This window comes from Oenanthe melanoleuca, chromosome 2 (genome assembly GCF_029582105.1).
Source record: "Oenanthe melanoleuca isolate GR-GAL-2019-014 chromosome 2, OMel1.0, whole genome shotgun sequence".
In the NCBI taxonomy this organism is placed as follows: domain Eukaryota; kingdom Metazoa; phylum Chordata; class Aves; order Passeriformes; family Muscicapidae; genus Oenanthe; species Oenanthe melanoleuca.
Window position 1 is genome coordinate 44,996,079 of NC_079335.1, and position 26,188 is coordinate 45,022,266.

Consider the following 26,188-nt stretch of genomic DNA (forward strand, 5'->3'; position numbering starts at 1 on the left):
TATATTGAACTTAGGCTATATATTGACCTCATTTTGCCTCAATTAATGATCACCACAGGTCAGTCATCACTGTTGCCTCTGTAGAAGTAAGTATTTTTCAAATTGTAGTCCTGTAATATATTTAACTTGCAAGGTCAGCAAGTTGCTGCTGTTGCTTGTGGCTGGTGAGTGGTGCAAGAAATAGCACCATCAGATTAGCAGGTTCTCATATCATGTGGTCACTGAAAGGGGCCACAAAATTGATGTCTGTCTTCCTGTTCTAAATATCAGTAAAAGTGGGCTTAAATGTATTTACTTGGAGTGTAAAAAGCAGGGTCCTGTACTTGTTCCATGCTTTTACACTCAAATGTTTAAAATTACAGTAAAATCAAGATAGTGGATTGTTGGAGAGCTCTTTGCACATGTGCAGAGCCAGAGAAAGTAGATGTGCAGCCTTGATGCTACAGAGGTTCATGCCATGCTTGTCTCTGGCTGCCTGGCTATGACAGTGTATAAGGAAATATGTTCAGAGGAGTATGTGTCTCCATTCAGGAGTGTTGGAAAGCTAAAGGCTTCTGCTCCTTATTTCTGAGGCTACTAATCCTCAGAAATAACAATCATTTTCCTTGAGGTGAAAGAAGAAAATCCATAGTCATATCATCAGTGTAGAGATTCCTTTGCCAGTTGGCTCATGTGGGTTTGTAGGGGTTGGATCAACCTGTAAACCAGCAGAGGCTGTCAATAACTAGTGCTTTGAGAAATCATGTGATTACAAAGGCTGCTTGGAATCCTCGGTGGATGGAAATTCGTGGATGGGAAACAAAATTTTTGTATATTTCTGCCCAATAGTGTGGTTTCATTAGCTAGACTGAAGGCACCCAAGCAGTATTTCTCATTTTGCCTGACTAATACCTGGGAAGATGAAACAATATTCTGAGTCTCTGGGTCTCACTGACCTAATAAGAAAAATCCCTTTAAAAACTGAGATGGCTCTGAATATTCTGCTTATTGATCACTTCTGATAGAGCCCAGGTTGGAGCAATGGTGGTTTGTTTTGCCTTTTGCTGTACTTACAGAGGTTCCTGATGGCAAGGAGTATGTTAGCACAAGGTTCTCATTCTGCTCCCACATAAACTGTTTGTACTTCACTAGTGTTTCATAAATTGCAATATAGTTGCTAAGCAAATTGGCATCTAGTGCATACATAATTGCAGAAGCAAACATTTGGCTTCCAGTTTTGCCGTCAACACCCGGCCACCTCTTGGGTGTGTTTGAAGCTTTAGGATATAGATTCCAACTTCTGGCTTACTTCTTTCTGGTGATGATCAACCTTCTGGCTGGGTTTCATGTATATCAGTATGCTTGCCACTTGGGGATGTGTTTGCAGAGGTTGCATAGGAAATGGTGAAAACTGCTCAGGACTCAATGGTTATCTGCAGTCATTTTAATGCAAATAAGGCACAAATGCTGTGTTGGCCAAGGGAATGTCACCAGTTCCTTTAATGTGAACTTTTCCTCTAACTTAACTGGTCTGCAGTTTATTCAAATATCATAACCAGACGACTGTCATCTGGCAAGCTTTATTCTCCTTTTGTTTTTTGTCCTTAACCTTTTTTTTGCCTTTATCTACGCCATGCAAGATGTTGATGTCTCTTTGACTCTTGCCTTTCAGTATTTTTTTTCTGTCCCTGTTCTACTCTGAGCATTGACCCTATTTCTGTCAACTAGTCCCTCATTGCTTTGTCTTGATTTCTTTTTCATACACACTTTTCTATCTCTTTTGGAAGGAGTCAGAGCTCACAGAGATCACAAGTGATCTTTACCTGACCAGATCAAAGCACATTGCTTGCTTTCTTGTCCTTTCCCCCCACCACACGTATGGTTTTCTGGCTCTTGTTAATAATGAGCTGTCTTAGAGTAGGTAAGCAGCCAGTGCATTTTATAGATATCTCAGATGATGCTTTTGCTCTTGGTGACATCAGTTCAGGGATGCTCTGAGACTCATTCACATTGATCTCTTTCATTGAGTCTTTGAATCAGTAATCAAATAAATTGTTCCCAGCCCTGATGTGTTCATTAGCCCGGGTCTGAGAGCCAGGACTGTTCCAGCACATTGTGTGTGCAGCTCATGTGGGCCCTTTTCCAGGCACTTTCAAGGCACTTTCTGCCTGCTTCAGAGAACCAACGGGCTCCTGCAACCGTTTGAAAGCATTTAAGCTGAGCTTGTAGCTGCTACTTGTGGATTGCTTTGTGGGGACATGCCTTTAGGAAAGCAGTGGGCTCACAGTCACTTTCCTATCCAGTCCTTCCACTGTGCAGCTCGGTGTGTGCAGACACTGGGGTAGCTCAGGTGCTCAATGCAATATAGTGCCTGGACTCGTTTTTCCTGCTTCCAGCAAACTCAGCTGTGCCACGTCTGGTACCCAAGCTAATTACTGAAGACCTATCTTTCCTATTTCTTCACACTGCTGCATTTTGCAGAACAGGCATTTGGTGAAGGAGAGCAACACTGGCAACTCGGTTTCTGTGAATTAAAAACTTTCTTTTGCAAAGGATTAGAAGAGGAAAAGGGGGAGAGTAATAGAAAGAGGCAAGGGTTTTGTTCAGAAGATGAGACAGTTGGGCAAAGTAGTGTTAAATGCAATGCGGTTTGTTTCAGCTGTTCAGCAACTTATAAATTCTCACTCCTAGACCGCAATGGGATTCTCATGATAAATGTGCAAAGCCTGTCAATCAAATGGAAGACATAATTGTTCTTTAAGTGACCTATTAACATCCCATTCCTTTTAATTAAAAATGATATTTATGTTCTCGTTCAGGCTGTATTTGAATGGTGAAAACTCTTTCCATGTGAGGCATGTTGCAGGTGAAAGGCTGTCACAAGCTGTGTGACACATGTAAAACAGGAGTGATTGAAGTCCCAGTGCAGCAACATGTGGCTTGCCTTTGGCTGCCTGCTGACACAGGGGGAGATGGAGGGATAAGCAGTATCTCACAGAACCACACCCAAACCCTTTGCATTCCTTGCCTAAGAAGTTGCTTGTAGCTGCTTACTGTGGCATAGAAAGTTATAATATACAGCATTTGCCATAAGTGTGTCACTTCAGAGCAAATGATGGATTACGTCCTTCCACACCCCAAAAGTTGTTCTTCGTTCTGTAATTTAAAAATAAATGTTGCAATGTTGAATTGGAAATATTTTGTGCCATACAATGAATTTGTTTTGTTAGGTTGCCTGGATGTAATTGCAACAATGTCACTGCATTAAACCAGTGTCATGGGGTAATGGTTTCCTGCTGCTGCAGCAGCGCCAAGCCCTGCTTTGCTTAGCAGCTCTACTGCTGTTTATCTCTGTCAACCCCTGATTATTTTGCTTCTGCGAAACTTTTCTCCCATTTTGTTCCATGCTTACTATAAATTATAGTTCTGCTGGAGTGCTAACCGCAGATCCCAAGCAGTGGGAGGCGCTGCCATGGCAGGGTGGCTGGCTGGGGCTGGTTTTAGGTTTGCCCCAGCTTGCCGGCGGTACGGGGGAAGGACGCGCTCCAAACCGTGCCGCTCCGCTGGGCCCCTTCCACCCGTCTGAAAATTGATCCCTCTTAAACACTTCAGAGGACCCTCGGGGTCTTGCAGCTTACATAAAAAATGAAAGCCCTTCCTGTCTTAGAGCAGTGCAAGCAGTCAATACAAAGGAGAAAAATGATCTTTTAAGTGTATCCCATTGAATCCATTATCTCGAGGGCCAGCGCTTGATGCTTCATCAAAACATCATCGTCTTGGTGATATATGGGGGAGAGGGTGGGGGGCATTCGGGGGATTTCAGAGAAAATGCTGCAGTACTCCAGTGCCACAGGACAGGCTAAATATGATACAAGCCAGAAAATGAGAGCTGCAGAAAAACTGATACGTTCCTCCTTATAACATATTGAATTTTGCATGTTTGAAACAAGCAAATCTTTCAGGAAAAGTTTTGAATGTTTCTTTTTGTGGTGTGAAAGTCCTGTTGGGCAGCTTGTGCAGTTATTTCTTTGCTTTCAACGAGAATGTAAATTTGCAGGGTCTTTTTTTTTTTTTTCCCATTACAATGATATAGAAAATAAAGGAGCAATAAAATCAGTATTTGTACCATCAATACGTTCTACCCTTGTTGTGAGAGGTAGTGATAGGGTTGAACTATCACTAGGGTTGAACTCTATCATTACCTGAATTGATGTTGAATTTCTGGTTCTTGTGAGCAAGTGTCAGGATTGTTAGTTTTTAAATGCTGGAATTTTAAAAATCTTTTGCATGCCTGTAGTAATGATTTGTACATTTTTCTTAGATGAGCATGAAAGGAAAATCATTGGTTTCTGTTGTTCTGGGTTTGAAGTATTTACAATGGCACAGTGGAATTTTTTACCAGATTACAGGGGTAGGAGAGCTGATCTTTTGCCATCAATTTCCTTACTGGAAGTAGTAAGAATGTTGCTGTTTTGGTAGGTTATAAACAGTAAAACAGAAGAACTGGAGTTTGTTTTCAATAACCAGTAGCATCAGCAATTCAGACATACTGTTGAAAAAAGGTGTATTTTTGGAAGACAGAACAACAAAGAAGCACTATTTCTGAATGTAACTGAGCTGTCAAACACACATCCTTTAGGGTGTCCTCCATTTCCTTTGGTGAAAGCCTAGCTTAAATAAACTGAGTAGTAGGCAGTGGGTGTGTGCCTTTGCACAACAACATACACCCAGGTGCTTTGTTGGCCAGGGTGATCCCAAAGGCAGAGCGCTGTCAACATTCCTAATTGGTTATTACCCAATAACACACACCCTCCAGTGTCTTGGGACTACAAAACACTTTTTACCTAGCCTTCCTACATGAATAATGAAGCACTTCAAATATTCATCCAATTATAGTCAGCCTCTCTCTTGGCTAAGGATTGCCAAATGCAATTGGACATACTTCTGACATAGAATTTCAGGCTATATCTATGTTGGAAGGGTTTAGTCATAATTCTTGACTTCTGGGGAGAGATTAGATAACACCATGATGGTAATTTCTCCAGCCTCAAAAGCTATTGTTTATTCACTTTTGCTATGAAATTCTAGTTTACTAGCGGTATAATGTGAGAGTTTTAGGAATATTTTTTTCATTTCATACTTGGAGCTTGTCACATGAAACTGCTCATGTTTGTTTGAAACAATGAGATGTTTTGCTTTTTCTCTAAGTGCTGTGGCTACAGGACTGAAGTTGCCATAAAGCATGTGAAAAGCTGTTAAAGTGTACTTTTCAAACATGTTGACTATTTTTTATTCATCTTATATTTTTTCTGAATATTTTGCTGCCCAGCACGATTGACTCCTGATGTGCCAGTGGCTGACTTTTAAATATATTTTTCTTGTGCCTTGCTAACATTTTCAAAAACAATGTCCTTATCCTCTGCAGAATATTAAGGTTTAATTTTGCTTTACTAGCTTCTCCTGTGTATAAGCTCCCCTGAGTGATAATCTTCCCTCTGGCCTTTCAAAACCTGATGAGGAGGGTGTTTGATACCCCTGCTCATGGCAGCTTCCAGCTCTGCTGTAGTAATGCCATAGGGAGCCACACTGGCTCCATCGTGCTGCCACAGAGACAAGTCCAGTGTCCATCATTGTTGTGAAAAGGATGAAGTGGTGGCAAATGTTATTCTAGGGAGATACCAGCTGGCAAAACAGTGGCAGGTAGGATACCTGCCTGCTTATTTCCCCTTTGGAAGACCCTATGGGAAAGGGAAAGGAGAAAAACTGCTGCTTTGCTGTAGCTAAAGCGCATTTGGAGGCTCCACTTTTCATCAGGCATTCTCATTTTCCCAGTTTCTAATATTGCTGTCTCATAAAGCTGGGCCTTGGGCCATGCCTCTCACACTGGCCTTCCCTTGCTTAGTAGCTAACCTCGATAAACTCATCAGCAGAGCTACAATTGTACTTTCCCACTTCCACTTTGGATTAATGGTGCAGCTCTCCAAAACTGAATGGATGCTGCTCTCCAGACCACAGAGGTCTGATTCTAGGTGAGCATTTAATTCCCCTCTTGGGAAGTAGAAATAAAAGCCCTAATCAGGTATGTTTCATGCTTCTCTCTTGGGTAGGCTCAACAAAATGAAGGATGAAAAAGATGCTATTGGAAGTTGCTGCTGTCTGCTATCATTGCAAGGCATAAAGCAGTGGTTTGAAAATAGAAATAGCTGCTATGGCTGCAACTTTCAGTTGTATTTAGCTTTCACGTGGGTCAGTTTATTATTTCCTATTAAAACACAAAGTAGTTCAATCAGAGGCATAAGCCCTTCTTCCTTTTGTTTATTAATGAAATCTTGGAAACGTGATAAACATGAATGGCCCTGGGAGTGATGAAGAGCATATAACAGGTTTGGTACTGTGTAAAAAACAAAGCTGGCAGTGCAGTTCTTATTCAGAGAAGAAAAATGAGTCATGTTGTTCTGCAAACCTGAACCTGAGCCTGCAGAAACTCTGTGGGACTGTGCCAGGCTGTTTCACATTGGGACAGCTCATCTGCAGCTCTTCTGGGAGTATTTCTAACACCTTTCTGGTGCTGTGAAGGACCACAGAAAGGGTTCTGTCCCTTGACCTTGCATGCCAGAATATGTTTCTTTCCAGTGTGCTTCCACTGGGAAAGGTGATGAAAGCTTTATCAGCTGGAAATTGCTGTAGACAGAATAAAATAAATGGGGTGAGGTCCCTCAAAAAGTAGTCAGTGAAATCTAGTCCTGATAAAGGTCAAGCTTGTTGTAGCACATTGCTGACTAAGTGCACATCCATCATAACAGAGTTTTTTCCCTTACTGCTGTCCTAATATTATTCTGCTGTAGTAACGAAACACTGGCAGTGGTAGGGCAGGTAGTGTGGAGAGAGCTGATGCCCCTGCTCAGAGGTGATTCCACATGCTTCAGCCAGAATGTGTTCCTGTCAGCTTTCCCTGCTTCAGAGCTGAGGTGAAGCTCCTTCTTTGTTTCATTTGAATGTCTATTTGTAATAAATAATAAGCCAGTGATGTTCTCCCGGAATTAGATGTGCAATTTAATTTTGCCTGTGTTCACAGACTCAGAGGAGCAAACATGCTTTGTCTGACTTTGATCCTGCAAAGTAGCCTGAGCTGCTGTCCACAGTCATAGGCTGGCTGTTTCTGTGCCCCTCAGTGTTTGTTTAGCAGAGGATTTTCCTTGCAGATCAAACCACCCTTGAAGCACAGTGGAGAAATGCCCCTTCCATTTGTCATGTGTTGTGAGGCTCAGTTCTTAGGAAACATTTGTCAGGGACCCCTGCAAAGCTGTTGCTGCCTTTGTTTCCAGTGTGAATATGGCAGCCAGGTTCTTTATTGCAGTGTAAATCCCTAGGGCAGATCCCTGCCAAAGGTCTTCTGACATCAAAGCACATAGATAGTGTTGGTGGCAATTAGAGGCAGCAAAGATGGATTGTGTGCTTGCACCACTGTGGCTGGAGCTCTGGGTGGGCTGCAGCATTCAGAGATGGAGTGGGCACAGCTGCTGAGCTGGGTAGGGCGTGGGGAAAGCATCTGGTCTGAGGGGCAGCTGCAAGTGAGACCTGTGGTCTTGCTGCTCTTGTGGACTGCGCTGCTGCAGTATCAGTGGTGACATTACAGAGCCCAGTCTGACCTCAGAGCCTTCTCCCTCCTGTCAAATCCTATCCTGGTGCCCAGCTGGCCAGCCAGGTCCATTTCACCTCCTGCCATTATTTGTGGGTAGTCATCTTCTGGTATACACTGAGGGAAGAAAAGCCGTGTAAAAGTGAGGGGCCAAGGACTGCACTATGGTTTCCATCACAGGACTGTGAGGTTAAAACAAATAAATACAGACTCTTGTGCATAGGGTGGTTAGCAATATATAATTTGGTGATCTGACTTCCTAGTCAAAGTTGATTGTTTTAACACATTATCTTTCTCCAGACTTCTTCATGGTGCTAATTGGCTTCTGCCTGCCATGAAAAGAGGAAGTTTTTAGGAAGGTAATGGAAAATAATCAAAATCAAACTATAGCCCCAAACTGTTTGTTGCAACACCAGTGGCTTCTGGAGAGATGGGGTTTTGATGAAACAGTGCAGGTCTTGATTACCCCAAACTATTTTCAGTCTTCTGCACCTTTTGATAACGTGGTTCTGTAGATCTCCTGTAAAGATAGCAGAAAACAATTTATATCTATGCCTTGGGGTGATGAAAGAAAGAAAAAAAATCTGAAATCTACCAAGACACCTGGATTTCTGCTAATTTAAAATTTTATTACATTCACATATAAAGCAAAAAGCATTGGTATTAACTAAGTACACAAGTGGAGGAAATAATTCAAGGTGGTTTTAATGTATTTTATTTTCAACTTTTTGAAACAGTTTTCTATCCCCAAAAACACCTGTACCAGACTTGCATTGTGCTAAAAATCTGTAGGTTTGAAATTCAATATTTTTCTCAGTAAATTCTTATTCTTAGCTTTTTTTTCTTCTTGGTGTTTAGGGAATCCTAGTCCTTTGGCATATTTACCTGTGTGGTTCTTGATCAGATTTTTTTTTTCAAGTTTTAGTGCAAGCTGCAACTTAATTTATTGGTAGGACAGTTGTGTGGTTTTACCAGCATCTGGGGAAAAGGGCAGATGCAATATAGAGAGACCTTTAGGAAATGTTTTTTTTCCCCTTCTATTGCTCCAAGTGTAAAAGCTTCACAGTTAAGTGAATGAAATAATGAAACCTACAAACTCAAGCAGTAGTCTGCTTCATCAGTAGCATATTTCTACTAGTTTAAAAGCAGTGCTCAGCTTAATAGTAATCATGTTTATTAACAGCCTGCAACCACCCCAGGAAGATTTTCACTGTTGGGTTGTGCTGTTTCCACCAGGAAGATCACAGTGGATGTAAAACACATATCCTCACTGTTGTAAATGCTCCAGACTGATGGAGTTATGCTTGTTTGAGTGTTTCTTGACAGATCATTTCCCACCTGTCTGCCTGCACTCAGCATTTATAAGTTGCTATATGACAGAGCTGTTGCAATCTTTGGGGTGCACAGTCACTGCTGCAGGGGTGCACAGTGGTGCACATGTGGATCCATGGGAATCTGTCTGTCCATGGGCTGCAGTTTAATTCTGGAGTCAGCTTCCTTCAGCACCCTGCTAAAATACCTGAGACTGCCTGCATTTAGGAAGAGGGGCTCCTAACACACTTTGCAGTGTAATATGACTGTGGATGTCACTCTTCTCTATTTCCTGCAGTGAAGATGTAGCTCAGGACCTGTAGCTCTGTGTGAGAGTGACCTGAGCTGCTGGGTAAAAGAGCTCCTAAATGAAAAATGTTACAAATTCCTATACAATTTAGAAGCACCACGAAGTTTTGCTCTGAATTTAATATCATATAAATTTGTATTTTTTTATTCAATAGAGCCTGACTTTTTAAAAATTGAAATGAGTGTCTAGGAAGAATGTTAGATTTTGTTCAATGTATGAATTTGGTACAGTTAGTTTCTGGTCATTTTTGTGAGTGGGATACACTCACCTTGACATGGGAAATTAATGTCTGTGCACAGTACCTGCTTGGACTCTGTGGCTGCTCCAGCAGTCCCTGTGCCATCACCCAGCACTTTGGGATGCCCTAGAGTATCTCAAGTAGCAATAGGCAGATGAATCACATCCTGAATGTTGTTTATTAAAGGAACCATGTTGTAACATTTACTTTTGTCATGTGGTATTTTTTCAGATTTTGCTTTCTACACTTATGGCATCTGTTTTCACATCCATGGATTAATTGTTCCTTGCATCACTAGTTTATGGGGCTGTATTGCTTCTGTGCTGTGCCTCAGTTCTCTTCCTTCTCTCTCTGCCTCCTCCAGAGGATTGCATCTGACCTGCTGTTGGGTTTGGTATTGCTGCAGGGATGATTACACCATGGCAGCATCTAATTTAATAAACAATAAAGCCACTGTTTTGTATATGTAAAGTTTGTCAATGGAAATAATGTTATCTGTGTGTTTTTTTATCACCCCACCAGCAGCAAAGTGTTCAGGTGTGGCTTTGGCATTTCTAACCTGTGCAATAAGCATTATTTATTGCTCAGAGCCACTGTCTAAGATGTTTCAGGTGGACTTTCCTGTCCTCTTAACTGATTAGCACACAGGTTTTGTACGAACTGATTTGGTTAATGGTGTGATTTTTCTAGTTACTGAAGTGCATAAATCATTTCAACCTCTAGCATGGAAGTGATTAAACATGTAAATGTGTGGGAATGAGTTATACAGGTATAAACACGTTTCTCTGTGCAGACACTTGTGTGTGTCCACACTAGGAATCACAGCAATGTAACTGTGCTCTATGTGAGTTAACCAAAAAAAGAGAAGTGTACAGTCCTGTGTTTCTCATACTAAATTCTGTGCTCCTAACACCCATCTCTTCCTTGCCTCTGTTGTGTATGCTCTTATACTATATGGATTGCCCTTCTAGAAGAATTTGTAATCCAGGGTGTTAGTCTGAAACTACTGCTTTCAGTCTAGTAGAGGAATCTCTGAGCAGGTGGGCTGAGTAAGTAAGGGAGAACACTAATATTTGAAGTATAATAAATGTGTTGTTGGGTAGCTGGCCTTGCAGCTTCCCTCATTTGCAATTAAAGTAAGCTTTATAGGAAAAGAGCATTATTTGGGCAGTCAGGGTGACCTTTGTGGTTTTCATAGTATATATGTAATAATACTATCTCAAATACATTTGCCTGCCTCAGTGCAGAGAGATGTGTTGCTTATTTACTAGACATGTCATCAGCATCTCCTGTTCCTCCTCAGTTCAGCATGTGTCCCTTGGGCTGTATTTTCTGCATATTATTTGAGTCCTGTTCTGAAGAGTCATTCTTGCATGTTTTCTTTACAACATTCCTTAGTCTGATGCCTTCTTGCTTCACTCAAAGGAGCTAAAAAAATTAAGGCAAAGTGTGCTTAGTGGTGGCATCACAGAGGAAATCTGGCACACTCTCGGACAGAGCTCATTTTTCAAGGTCAGCCCCCATCTACCTTACCCATTTTCCCTTCCTGCAGTCCCTTCCTCATCCATTAGAGCTCCAGTGGATTGAGCTGGGCAGCAGCCTGGTTTATCCCTGGCTTAGGTGCCAAGTTCAGGATGCTGTGAGAAAAGACTGGATGATTAAAGACAGTCTAAAATCTTTCATACAGAGGGAGGTTTGCAAACATGACTTGCAGGAGCGTCTCTAATATCTGACATATCTTAACTTGTGAAGCTTGTTTTGACTGCCTTAATAGTGTTCTTTGTATGTGTATTTTTTTCTCCTTTGTCTATTTGTGTAGGGGTTTTAAAAAGCAGACTGAATATCTTTTCCACCTTCCCTGGCAAATTTGTCTTCTGACAGTCCAAGCCCAAGTTCAGCAGCTCAGCTGAGACCTGGTAATGTGTTTTACAGGCTTCTGCTGCACAAGCTAACAGCAGCAAATTGGTGTCCTCTGTATGTGACTTCCATGGGTATTTATTGAAAGCAGAAGATTGATGGTGTTTGGGAATACTTCATTCTGGGCTCTGGAGGATGGTGTTTTTGGGACACGGGCACAGACATAGTTAATATCTAAAAGTTATAGAAGCCTTTGTCTCTCTGGATTTTATTCATTTTTATTAATTCACTTTTATTTATTAATAGGAAGCTTTTACTTAGGCTTTAATGCAGTAGTAGCCTCTTTCTCTCTCTCAGGAAGCAGTTCCTGTAGAATGCCCCACAGAGCACACAGAGGTTAATTGTGCATTCTCCTGTCTTTATGGGCTGCAATGCAGGAGGAACTTGTGCAACTCTTGCAGAGGGAAAGGCAAGTGTGTTCTTGTCCTGTCTATGGAAACGTGTTGTCCTTTCTCTTAGAGAAGGCAGCAGTTAACAAAACAACATAGATGTGATTTCTGGCTGAGTGGTCAAAATTGTGGAGATCTTGGAAAGCTTAATTCATTATGGTTTCATTGCCATGGTTGTCATTTATAGGGAAAGAGGTCCCAGGCAAGTGAAGTGGGATGCCAGGTTCTCAAAGTAACATCCTGGAAAGGGGCAGAATTAGCAACACCTTAGAGCTTCTACAAAGCATACATGTGCTCTAGTGGGATCTATTGGTTTGGGTGTAGAACTTGTTTTGCTGCTACTTTTCTAAAGCAGAATTTTCATGGAGAATCTCAGAGTGTTTCCTGATTTCCAGTGATTCGTATGTGGAATTTTGATGCTGAGTCTTCTCAAGGATATGGAGGAAATACTGAGAGCTAATAGTGGTTTGAATGAAATTCATGAAAGCTGAGGGGCAAGCTTGATGTACAAAGGAATACATCAAAGGATTTCCCCTATTCTGAGAAGGTTTTTTTTTTGTTGGTTGGTTGGTTTTTCTTGAATATCATGAGTTTTGAAAGGGAAATGTCTCTGGTAGTTTTTTTCCAAGCTGCTTTAACAGTGTCCTCTCTTTGTGGAATCCTCATGAACAGGTTTATCAACAGGGATTTGAAGATGGGTATTGTTGACAATCTTTTTATTAAAAAAAAACCAAAAAAACGTTGACAAGCTCAAAATAGGCTGAGTTGAAACTGATATATTTTTCCTTTTTACTTAAATGTGATCCTAAACACAAGTTGCAGCTTTTTACATTGCTGCCTGTGAAGGAGTTCAGTGTTCTGAATATATAGATTATATATCCCTTTGGGATGTTATGCATCCACCTGTTTACCTACTTTCTGGCTTTTGGTATTGAATGATAAACACTCCTGTTCTGCTCCTATCCTCCATTATCTGTACTCACAGCCAACCTGACCATCTTAAACATGATTAAAATATAATTCAAAAGTTATTAGCTAATTATGACGCAAAGTACTTAATTTGCCATTGCACCCTAATAACTTAGAGGTACTCCTGATAGCTCAGTAATAACCATATCACAAGCAAAAGGACACGGTTGCTACTAACTTAATAGGCAGCTTCCCTCAAGATAAAACAAATAACATACCTCAATGAAATCGGATTCAAGCTTAGTAAAATCATCTTGGCAAGCAAAGAGAGTATTTGTTAATTTTTCTGTGAAATGTTATCATTGCCAAGAAAAACTTGGTTACAAAAAACAGAGATGGCAAAAGTATTTGCATGAATAATTGATTTAACATTTCATTGGTTTAAGTGATTTTAGGAAAAGTGGTTTTGATATGCTCTGGAAAACTAGAAAGTTTTTAAGGACTTAATTGCAAGATACCAAACACTGTAGGAGATGTGGGGCTTAAAGGCTTGTAGACAGTTCTTCAGTATATCCAGTGCATGCACAAGCCTGAAAACAAAGAGTAGAGATGGCATTTTAAAAGATGAAATCCTGGTGCTCAAGCTGTGGCTATGGACCCGTGGGTGTGCAGGGAAGGCCATGTGTACAGTTCCTTCTTGCCTGGTGTCCTCACTAATACCTGGAGTGAATTCCCCCTGTGATGAAAGGGATGAATGCAGGGATCTGCAGCCTCCTGCCTGCTCTGAACTCCATGATCTGGCAGGTGGGTCACTCAGGGTGCTGGCTGGTCCCAGAGGTGTCTCAAAGTCCCAGAGGAAGAGAGGGGCTGTGGCACAGGTCTGTAGACAATGGTTTGGCTGAAGAAACACCTATTTGGGGATTGCAAGGCTGAGGTTTTCTGGAGACATATCTGTATGGTAGCAAAGGGCTTGAAGGTGTATCTGAAGACAAAAAAACTGTGAGGATCAGGGATATTTTTAGAATATTCTGAGTTGGAAGGGATCTGCAAGGATCATTGAGTCCAGTTTGTAAATGAATGGCCCATACACGTCTTGGGAAGTGTCAGTGACTTCAGTGTCTGTCAGATGATGAAAAGTGATGGGGTTTGTGGGGTAAAGATCCTGGTTTGGGGTGGGAGAACAGCTGGTGAGCAGAGGATAGACCCCTCTCAGCCACATCTGAAGCCTGCAATTCAGCCTGAAGATTCAGCAGGTTTGGCTGACACGGTATTGAAATTGCTTTTAAAACACTTACCTGCCCAGCCTTGTGTGAAAAAATGCAGATTAAGGTTTCAGCCTGTTCCTCTTATCAGTCTGCATCTCCCTGGTGCACCAAAGCAGAGAGAGAAGGAATATGGTAAACAGAAACTGCCTGGCCCATGCACGGTGTGGGGTAGTGCTCTGCTGGCCTCACCCTTGTTGCCATCTTGCAGTGTGGGAGATGGTTTCCATCCACCTGCACAAACTGTTCTCTGGTCATGACTCAACAGCCCTCAACATCCCATCCCAACTACTTATTCCTTTCTATTCTAAAGTGTCAGCATTTCTACAAGTGCCAGTTGTGTCTGGGTAGATAGTCCTGAGTTTGGGAATGAGGGTTTGAAGATCCCAAGAGAAGGCTGTGACAGAGACTACGTTTGGACTGGCTTCTGTTGAACATTTGGGCACCCCACACCCACCAGGGTGACTGACTGTCAACCAGTGTGTTCTGTACACCCAGGGAGTTGCTGAATTAGCTCTATTTCATGGTGTAATCATTAGTTCTGGTGTGAAACTCCTAGGTAGCTAGGTCACCTCTTTAGCAGGGGAAATACAGGTTTTTTATTTTATTTTGGAAAAATTTCCTTTTTGGGCAAGCACAAGCTAGGGTGCTTCTACTGACTTGTGGAGCCTTCCTTGGCTGTCCATTTTTCTGTGCTTACTGTGTTCTCTGTGTGTTCTGTGTTTCTGTGTTCCCTGTGACCCGTGTCTCCACGTTTGTTCTGCTGTCATTTGGACACATCTCCCGTTCTCCACGCTCATCTGTGGCGTGGAAAGACGTAGTTTGCTCTCGTGTCAGCAGCATTCCTGCAACATGACTACACCATGTTGAGCAATTTATACTTTTCCAGTTAATGTGTCAGTTTGTCCATCTGGATTGCATCCAACCACTATTAGTTCATTTTGTAATATGTCTGATTTGCTTTCATCTCTGCTTCTGATGCTGCCTCTGATCAGGCAGGTTGGAGCAAATCCCATGTTTCTCTCTTTTTTCTTGGGTTTTTTTTTATGTCTCTGGTGTGTTCCCTCATGATACCATGTCACTCATCATTTCAGATCCTTCCCATCTGCTCCTCACATGCTTTGCTCTGCCTTTAAGATTATTCACCATTTTTTGTCTATCTCACTTCCTTCTAAATGCATGATGAGCCCTCTGAGCTTTCCCCTACCTTTTATTTTATTGTCATGCTGAAGTAACAATCTTAAGATGTTTGAAATCTTCTCCATGTAAATGATTCAGCTCCTTAATCTTTAGCAAATATTTTCACAAAGGTTTGACATCCTTTTACTCAGTATTTGGCATTTATCTTTTCTTTAAAATGCCATGTAACTTTTTTTTTTTTTTTTAAATCTCGTAAGAACTGGTGTTTTAATACCTCTTCCTGTACATTCTTCTTCTCTGTCATTTTGGCTTCTATATAAGTACTTTTTCTATAGAAGGTTTAATGAGCTTTTAGGTTTTAATACATGTTTCCCCTGTTACCTTTGCTTTATAATTATATGTATTCATGCATCTTCTCATAATGTAGGAACTGTATGAGCCAAGGAATTCCTGAGACTCATGGACACGAAACTTTAAATGTAAGAAGAAAAAGATAAGAACAAATTATAATAGCAGTGAGAGCAAGAGATTACAGCAGTGTATTTGGTTAAAATGCGGTTTTTTTAATATATGTTCCTGAAAATTGCAAATGTATTCTGTTATGTTTATAAGCCAACTTTTGTTATGCAGAGTTATAAAGCTTGCTCTGTATTCAGTCTCTATGGATCCAAATGATGTGAGTTATTCAAAAAAGAAAAGGAGGTTGATACTGTCAAAGTGGTTCTCTGAAAAAAAAATAATAGCAACCTCATCATTCTCCACTTGGGTAGGATAACATTTCTCACTGGCATGGACACCTCTTCAACTGTACTAGCTGCTAGGGGACAGTGCAAAATTATATAATTTAGACATACGAGGAACTAAAATTAAATAGCCATGAGATGAGCATGCCATTAAACAGATCTAATTTATAATGGACTCTTATGCAAATTGCCTTTGAGCACTCAGTAAAAGAAAATGAAAAGATATTAATAAGGACAGCTCGGACTAAAAAGTTGCAGAGAAAAAAAAAAAAAGTGAAAGCCTGTTCCAGCTCACTCTCCACACACTCCAGAGTGTTAAATAAGCATTCCCATTAGCCACATAAATATAATGATGTGATAATAAAACTTGCACTTAACTTTTAAGGACCAAACTCCTAATCCCTTTGCTGCAGTGGCTCCAACCAGATGACTAAGATTTCAAATAAAATACATTTACTTTGTCATGTGATTCGCTATTGGAGGGAGAGAGATGTGTTTTCTCGATCATTTTGCTCTTTGCTAGTTGCTGAATATCCACCCTGGTGAAATCCAGGCAGAAATCCTGCCATTGGTGTGGGATTGCAGATTCCAGGGCATCACTGATGCTCCTCCTGCTGCACAGCCCCCTCTGATGGGTTAAGAAAAGGACTTCTCACCAGTTTTCCTCCCTTTTTGTTGTTCTGTGAAAGACATGGGGAGCAGGGAACTCTGACAGCTCAGAACTATTAAAAGTAGTTTATTGAAAAAGATTTTCCATTAGTTTGGAGTTTGTAGTGTCCTCTGATAAAGATAATATGAGAAATTATATACTGAATATATAAGAATTATAAGAAACCTGTATTTTCTCAGAGAAAAAAAAAGTTTATTTCTACCTTAATTTGAAAGTGATGTAATATTCTGCATGTTTGCAAACATCAAGGCTTGCAGCTTTTCCCTGTTCCCTGTATCCTTGTGATTACAGAAAGGAAGAATTTTAGCTCTGTCCAGCGAAGCCATTAAAACAATCTGCAGAACACTGTCATTTTTCCTGGCATTAAGAGAGTTTTGCAATAGTTGACTTGTTTAATTAGTACTGGCCATCTTGTTCCTAATTATTGCTGCTTTCCCACATTTCCAGCTGAGGCAGAATATGCTAAAGTGAAGTCTTTTCTCTTTGTGTTTATAATAATAATATATTTAAATATTTATGCAATAAGAGAGCAAGGCTATAAACACACTATGTACACCGTTTTGCTGCAGACAGTATATTTTTATACTTGACAAGCAGGACTTTTTTCTGAAGAATTTGAGAAATCCTGCAAGTAATACCATTTTCCTGTGCTAGCTTTTTGGTATAGAAATGCTGTTGCAGGAGTGCTGATCTGTGGGAAGAAAAATCCATCCCTGTACTATTTAATGGAATTAAAACAATGATATTTTCCATTCCCTGTTGTTTTTTCCCCAGTAAACAAGGGCTCATCTATACCTAGTTTGTGTCCTTTAAGTAAAACCAAATTCTCTGATGGAACCAGTGGTTTCCACTGGTTGTATTTTCAACCCTTGAAGCATTTGATTTCTGACAGTGGAATATGATACTTAAAGCCACAGACATTAATTATTACCCATTGGAGGTCGCACTTTCAACCCATGGGACATTAATTTTCCTGATATATGGAAAATTCCAGCCTGTTAGTTTTAATTAAATATTTCAGAAGCACATTTTCTTGTAAATGGACTACAGTTTCTTATCCTTTACCCTTGATATTTGGCTAATTCTACATATAATTATCATCTTATTTTGCAAGCCTCCTTCAAAGCACTTTCCTGTCTCGAAACTCCATTCAGCTGTTATGTATTTCTCACTTAAAAAAGAAAGCTGTCTTTGCCAATCATCAGCCAACATTGTCAAGGAGATGGGGAAAAACATCTTTCAGGTTTTCTTGGGAAGTGAAATTATGACTTACTTTATTGTAAGTAAAGTATTGTAATGACTTACCTTATTAAAGACCCTTCTTGTGCCAGCAGACTGGTGTCACTTAAGCATGCATATTCCCAGTGTGAGACCAAGCAGGAGTGCCAGCAGAGCTGTGGGTGGCAGGCAGGATGGTTATCAAATAGTATTGTACAGAGGAGGTGACAAGTGAGGCATGACAGAGTGCTTCCCACTGTGCCCCCAGGAGCCCAAGAGCTCCTGGTGAGGCTGGAAGGTGAGGATGCTGGCTGTTCCCCAGCCCAGTCTCCTCTCCTGATGTGTGTTGCAAATGCAATAATAAGGAACAGGACCATGCCACCAGATTTGGATCCCACAGTATCCCAATATTATCCCTGAAGGACATATGAAGGAAGCTGGAATCTACATTTTTCTATCTTAAAAGGAAAAATGTTTTAATTTTCTTTACAGAAGTCTCTTTGCTGGGGATCTTTCCTTCCAATGCTGTATTAATATTTGAAAGTGCAGTTGTGTATTGCAGAATGGTCCTGGGAGGGGAGTTGGGAGGGAATATGGACTTTGCAGTTCCTGGGATTTTGCTGCTGCTGCAGAGCAGCAGAGCACTAAGGCAGTGCTTTCTGTTAATGCTTCCAGCCCATTCCCAAAGCTATTCAGGTCCCAGGTAGAACTCCCAGTGGCTGAGCACTCTCCTCAGCATTATGGTTTTGTTAGAAGGCTCCATCCTCTGATACTATCTTGCTCTTCTCTAAACAATTAATAAAATGGAGACAAAAAGCCTAGAGGTTTAAAATATGTAATTATATAAGTAATTTAGAACTAGGAAAATGCTGCAGAAACCAATTACAATTATACATTTCAGTAATGACTGACTTGGCCAAATACATGTTTTGTGTGTGAATTCCGTGATAAATTTGAAGATGACATGCTTGAGTATAAGGGAAAATTAATTCTAAATGCTGAGTACTTCCATATTAGACATAAAATGTGGCTCATACACCAAGTGAACAGGAGCCTCTGTTATATGGGCTGTCACAGCTTAAATTTTGAGCAGCAGGGCAGGCAGTAACAAGTCTTTGAGGAAGAAAGCTTGAATAGTTCAAGGGATAGCTTTGAAAAAAAAAGTGTTCTCTACCTGCTCATGATGCAAAATATATTTAATTCCTTATATGTTACAGATTTCATGCAACTTGAATTGATTCAGGCATTTATTACAGAATTGTAAATGGCCAGCTGGGGTTAATGGAGTTTTATTTCTTTCCTGGTCTCCTCCCAGCTGGTGGGAAACTATAGATGAGATTTGTATTCTGTTCACAACCTATATATATACACCTGCTCCAGGCACAGACATCATTCCAAACTCAATTTGGGTTGCCTGTGCCATTTTCAAAGAGAGGATATTTGGCTGTTGATGCAACACAGTGTATGGTCACCTGAAGCCTTGCCCCTCTGCAGTTACCTGGGACCCAGCTGCAAGCCCTGCTGCCTCCCCTTCTGCTGGCCAGTGGATGGGGCATCTCTCAGCCTGGGGTGCTTCATGCAGCCTGGAGGGCTGATCATCTCTGAGTATTTGGTGGCTTGTTTTTTATTGCTGCTGCTGGGGGTTCATTGCTTTTTCACTGCTTTTAAAACAAAACAAAAATAGTGTGCTATGTTGACTGTTTGTTGTCAAAAAGTGCTTCCATATTGCACGTACAGACATAGGAACAGGCACACAAAATCAGACCTGCCAGTCACTCCTGCTCGTTTCATTGGGAAACCACCAGTGACTCAGGAGTGTTTTGCAAATGCCCCAGTGCAGAAAGAAAACATTTATTTGGTGTTACTCTGAGGGTTTTGTTATGCATTTTCAGCCCTTCTTATTGCCCTAACTTAAGCTGGTTTGGGAGACCCACATCCAGAACTGTGAGTGCACCCAGTGGTTGATGTTGCCAAGCAAAGGCTCTCTAGGTGGCTGCATGGTTCTGGTGGTCAGTGGATGGTGTCTAAAAGCTGAGACATTTTTGTGTATTATTTCAGTGTTCTGACTGACACCTGCCACAAGCATTTAACTTTTACATTAAAGCATTACCTCACATTGAAATGTTATCAACTTTGTACTCCCATCTTTATAGTACCATAAAGTGCTGCACCTCACCTCAACTGTGCCTGGTTTAGTTTTGGTTGCAGTAAATGGTATCCAAAAAAGGACCTGGGTTTAAAAAACAAATGAAAACCAAGCAAAAAGCCAAATCAAACTATTCCCTAGGTGCAGTTTCCAAACTAAATCAAGTTCCCTGTGCAGTGCCCTAGAATGGGTCAGTCTGGGGCATTGGAGCATCCAGAGGGGATGGGCTCTGCTGAAGGGGACTTTCAAAAGAGGTGTCCAAAATAATTGAGGGCTGTCATCTTCTGAGATACAGACTGGGGCAGTGAGGTGGGTGGGAGAGGCTGCTGGCTTGGCTTCTTCCCTTCCACCTCCCCAGCTGTGCTGCTTGGAACTTAATGAGGCCATGCTGGAAAATACGTGGCTTACGCAGTGGTTTGAAACCATCCCTTTTCTAATGAAACAAAGCCACAGAGCTGCTTCAGTGAAGTTTGCATGGCAGGGTTTTGTAGCACTGGGCCATCTGGGCAGCTCTTGAGCTGAGCTTGGTCTGACTGTGCTCCTTGTCTCTTGTTTCCTCTCCAGAATTGGCCGGCTTTTCGATGGCACGGAGCCCATTGTCCTCGACAGTCTCAAGCAGCATTATTTCATCGACAGAGATGGGCAGATGTTCAGATATATCTTGAATTTCTTAAGGACATCAAAACTCCTCATTCCTGATGATTTCAAGGTGAGATTTCAAGGGACTTGGGTGTTTTGCATGTACCTTGGTAAAGCAGGTATCTGGTCTGTAGTCCAAACAAAGCCCTGGATAGGGAAGGGCAACTTAACGAGTGTGGTGTTTGATTTGTGGTACATGGCAAAAGTAAGAATGGGGTTGCTAAAGTGGTATTTTCCTTTCCTAGAGTGGCATTAATATTAAACTTTCCCCTCCTGGCTATAGTGGTAATAAAGCAGCCTTGCCATATTTGACCTAGGGAAATTAAATATTGTATCATACCCATGGAAACAGAAGCAATGTTACAATCTGCAACTGACTGCTCATGAGCTTTGCTGATTACTTGTCCTTTCATCTATTTTCATGCTTCCCCAGTGATTGCAGTAGCTCCAGTTTCCACTCCCACACTGAAATTCAAAAAATGGTGTGTGAATCACAATATTGACAAAATAAACAGCACACATGGTAATATTTGAGCATTAATTCATAGAATCTTTTCTCCCTCAGACTCTTGAATGCATACTGCAAGTTTAATTTTGGAGTTTTACAGAAGTCGGGAATTAATAGTTTTATGTTTATTGTTTAATAGAGAGCCTAGTTGTTGGTTTTGTTGGGGTTTTTTTTGGTTTTTTTTTTTGGTTTTTAGTAATAAATCAGTGGTAGTTCACTGTCAGACAAAGCCTATTGAGGCAGAGCTTCAGAATCCATGTGACGATCCATGTGATCTACTGGTAGGTATGAGGTTGTATATGTGGTGTCTTCAATAGAACAGACCCTAATCTTTACTTAATGATCACACATCAGTGCATCTGGTTCACAGCAGCAAATGCAGCAACTGGGACTGAACAGGAGAGGGGATGGGTGATGGGGCAGGGATGGAGCAGCTCACACTGGTATGCAATCCTTCTCTCCTCATAGCTGAGACAGTTTTTCAGGAGTTTGGGGCTAATAGCTGTGAGGCTGAGTTCAAGAGCTGTATTTCAGCAACTTTTAAATCATCTGGTCTAGACATATCCTTGCTGCTCCCATAGGTGACAAGGGTAGATCTCCCTGAATAATGTGGGAGTTTGGAGCTAATAGATAAGCATCATTTCCTTCTTTTGAAGCCTTAGCATGGCTTTGTGCTGCTCTCGGCACTTCTGCAGGTAATCAGAAATACAGAAGAAGGGAAAGTCACCTTTCATGGAATATTAAGAAATTACATATGTAGAGCCTTTTAAAGACATAAATATACTGTAGCTGTGCTGAAATTAAAAATGTAACTCCTGGCAAGTTCACCCAGCTGTGATGTTCAAAGGGGTGTCCTCCCCAGTTATGCTTTAAGGTGTACCAAAAAACAGTTATTAAAATGAACAGTGTTTCTTGCTTCTTAGAAATACATAGGTTGCATTACTTTTTTGATACACAGTAAATGTAAGAAGTATTTTTTATTTTTGCCATGATTTAGGTGTCCTCATCAAGTATTTGGTTTCTAGTTCAAATTCAGGACCATATTGACTGTTAGCAGGCTTCTCTGGTTGTCATTCTGTTTCTCTCTCTTCCCTAATTCTCATGTATCTTTTTTCTCTGTAAAAATATTTTCCAAATGGTTTTATGCTCTTACACCTAGAAAAACAAGATTTTTTTAAAAATGTTTTTTAAATTTAAAAAATGGCAGTAGGCAGACTCCACATCATCAGTTCTAAATTACTTCAGCAGTGGCTATGCCTAAAAATGCTTTCCCTCTGCTCTGACATTTGAGATGATGTAGTAAACAATACTAGTGGCAAAATAGGGAAGTATTAAAAAATACTTAATTTTTAAAATGCACTAATATGTGAAAACATTATGCAAATATCTGAATCATTTTACACTAACAACCATTGCAGGCTCCCTCATTTACATTCTTATACCTGTTACAATGCCTGCTAGTATTGCTGTAAGACACAATGGATCCTAGTGATGAATTTTCTGAATCCTGATTGAATTCTGTTCCATCTGTTCAATGAGATCATTATTATATGACATCACTGTGGGGATGAAATATGGAGAAAAGTGTGATTTTTTTTTTTTTTTTTTTTATTGCAGAAAGGAGTTGAGCAAGCATAGCCTTTCCCTATTCTTACAAGTGCTGCTACACTCTTTGTGTTTCAAGTGGCTGATGGTTGTTTTTTGCTTGCACTGTTACTTTATTCCACCTTCCTACACAGTAATTAGGAGCTGCCTGAAGGGCTCCAGACCTAGAGCACCACATCAGCAATGCCTCCCTTAACTGTGCACAGCCATGTACGTGTCTTTCAGGACTACAGCTTGCTATATGAAGAAGCCAAGTACTTCCAGCTTCAGCCCATGCTGGGCGAGATGGAGCGGTGGAAGCAGGACCGGGAGAGCGGGCGCTTCTCCAAGTCCTGCGAGTGCCTGGTGGTGCGGGTGGCCCCAGACCTCGGCGAGAGGATCACTCTGAGCGGGGACAAGTCCTTGATAGAGGAGGTGTTCCCGGAGATCGGGGACGTGATGTGCAATTCCGTCAACGCCGGCTGGAACCACGACTCCACGCACGTCATCCGCTTCCCGCTCAACGGATACTGCCACCTCAACTCAGTTCAGGTAGGAGGCCACCTCTGCACCCTCTGAAAGGGAGCCCTTGGAAAGGGCTGACCCTGGTCTGTGTCACTGGAGCGCTTTGGGGAGCAGAATCAGCTGGAGGCTTTCGGCAAGTTATTTACTTCTGTGGGTCGAGTGGTCCTTCTCCATTTAATGTATCAATTCATGTATCAATTTAATTCATCTATCAATTTAATTCACGTATCACGTGTATCATGTTTGCAAACAAACTACAGTAGAGTTAGAATTTTCTGTGGTCACAGGGAAAACCTTTCAGTGTTTTTTCCTGACTTTTTATAGCATAGTAGAAGCCTGTTGCGATTGATAGGACAAAGGGATTGATAGGACAAAATTTAAACTAAATTTAAACTAAAATACGGTAGATTTTTACTAGATAAAAGGATGGAAATTTTTCAGTGAGGGTGATGAAACACTGGAACAGGTTGCTCAGAGAGGTGTTGGATGTCCCATCCATGGGAATATTCATGAGTCAGGCTGGACAGGGCTCTGAGCAACCTGATTTAGTTAAAGATGTCCCTGCTCATTGCAGAGGGGTTGAACTGGATGATCTTTAAAGGTCTCTTTCAACCCAAAGTATTCTATGATGAAATGTAGCAATGTTTAAATCAGTAGATGTTATGAAATGGATAAGAAAAAAAAACTGGGAGACAAATTCAGGTAGTTCCTGCAATAATTATAATCAACTTCAGCGTTAGTGTTATATTTTTATCTTTTGTTGGTTAAAAGTAACCAACCTCATAGCCAGCACTTCCCATGTGGAATCATCAATAGCACAATCAATGCTGTTCAGTTTAAACACACCTCCTAAGTGCTGCAGGCTTATGAGTGAATTCTTGTACAGAACAGGCTTGCAAGCTGAGCTTGGCACCTTTTCATCTGCCAGGTCCCATTGTCCAGGTGGAGAATCACAGAGTCATTAATGCTGGAAACGATCTCCAATTCAACAAGTTCAGCCTTTGATCAAACACCACCACTAAACCACAGCACTAAGTGCCACATCCAGTCAATTCTTGAATATTTCCAGGGATGCTGACTCCACCACTGCCCTGGATAGTCCATTCCAATGCTTAATCACCCTCAGAGTGACGAAATTCTTTCTGATGTCCAATCCAACCTGAATGTCCCCTGGTGCATCCTGAGGCCATTTCCTCTTGACCTGCTGCTGGTTTCCTGGCAGAAGAGCCTGACACTGCCTTGCTACACCCTCCTTTCAGGTAGTTGTAGGAGGTCACCCCTTCTGAGCCTCTTTTTCTCCAGATGAAGCAAGCTGAGCGCTGGGGCACACTCTGAAGGCTGGCTAGGCACTGCACTTGTGCTAGCACTTAACACAAGGGTCTAGATAGACCTATCTAGACATATCTAACCCATGTTATGCTTGGGCAGTTGTCTCTCACTGGCCTTGACTGTCATGCTGAATAGAGGGTCCCACATCCTGTGGGGTCTGGGAGCATCAGCCCCTTCCTTGGCCCTGGTGGCTGCCAGGCTGACCCTGGTACATCCCAGGAAGTCTCACAGGTGAGGCAAAGGAAGCCCAGAACAGGTAAAGATGATGATAAAAGTAACAAAGAATTGGATTTTAAGTCTCTAGTAAATATCATGGTAGGTTTTCTGAAACTGTGGCAGTTTTACCTACACTGTCACCATTTCATTGAGGTGTTTGCTCAGCATCTGCTGTGCAATCATGTATTTGCCCTTTTGTGTTGCAAATTCTGTGAAGCAGAGAATGTGTTTTTCTAGTCATGTTTCTGTGGCCAGAAGAAGACTGGATTTGTTGGCAGCACCAAAAACATAAAATAAATTTTTCTTCATTTTTAATTTTTCACTGCTCAGTGGCCATAGTCAGCAGAAATCAATCCAGTACAGTTAAGCTACATAACCACTACTTTTTTCCTCTAGCTGAATCCATTTGAAACTGAAGTTATTATAATTGGAGGGTGAATAGTCTGTTTATTTACTAATACATTGGTGTTTGTTTCCTCTTTTTTGCAGGTACTTGAGAGGTTACAGCAAAGAGGGTTTGAGATTGTTGGCTCATGTGGAGGTGGGGTGGACTCTTCCCAATTCAGTGAATACGTACTGAGACGAGAACTCAGAAGGACATCTCGTGCACCCTCTGTCATTCGAATAAAGCAAGAGCCTCTGGACTAAAATGGACATGTTTCTTTATGCAAAAAAAAAAAAAAAAAAAAAAAAAAAAGGAAAACAAAGAGGTAAAAAAAAAAAATGGGGACATTTCATGTGCAGTTTGGACTCCAAACAAGTCCTGGAACTAAAATTGAATAAAAGACACATTTATATCAAATATAGAGACCACACCTGAATTCATATGGGAACACTTGGAATAGTAGTGATAATAATAATAACCTCAAGGTATAAAATAAAACACACACACACACACACACACACACACACACACATAAAAAAATATGTATGTATATGTATGTCTGTACATATATATATGTATGTATATGTCAAAGGGTAGGAAATGCAATGACAAAATGTGGTAGATGAGGTTGGTGCTGTGATGGCCATTAAGTGTCCTAGGCCATTCCCAGGCCCACTTAACAGTGTACAAGCCATTGCCAGGGGGGGATTCATAGACTACTCTTCACCCATTTTCATTGCCAAACAGCCATCCACTTTTTAATGTGTACACACCTTGACTCGACTTTATTTGCATATGGAGGTTTATGTCTGTCTTTTTTAGAGGTGGATGGGCAGGTGTTCAGGAGACAACCATCCATTGCATTGGAAAGCTGAAATTTTAAATGTAGTTTGTACAGAAGTCGCACACTTTTTGTCTGCCCTCACAGATGTGAAAGGTTAACTTTTCTTTTGAATGAGTTTTTTTGTTGTTTTGTTTTGTGTTTTTCAAAGGGGGCCAGAATAATTAATATTTGGTAGAGATGCTCTGGTTTGAATCTGCTGCTTTCCTACAATTTTTTCAAATTTTATAATGTATTAAATACAATAAACTCCTGTTTAAAATAACAAGGGTGTGGTTTAAGCCAACAGA

The 26,188-nt window shown here is 41.1% G+C and overlaps 1 protein-coding gene across 6 annotated transcripts in view; it reads left to right on the forward strand.

The window, feature by feature from the left end:
* The window catches only part of KCTD1 (potassium channel tetramerization domain containing 1), a 65,493-nt gene extending 39,918 nt beyond the window's left edge, over positions 1-25,575 (forward strand). For all 6 annotated transcript variants that reach the window (XM_056484747.1, XM_056484746.1, XM_056484745.1 and 3 more), the window contains exons 3-5: positions 20,436-20,580; positions 22,849-23,154; positions 25,162-25,575. In XM_056484747.1, coding sequence (XP_056340722.1) covers positions 20,436-20,580; positions 22,849-23,154; positions 25,162-25,320 — 610 coding nt within the window. In that variant the 3' untranslated portion in view covers positions 25,321-25,575. The remainder of the gene's footprint in view (positions 1-20,435; positions 20,581-22,848; positions 23,155-25,161) is intronic.
* Positions 25,576-26,188: the final 613 nt, after the last annotated feature.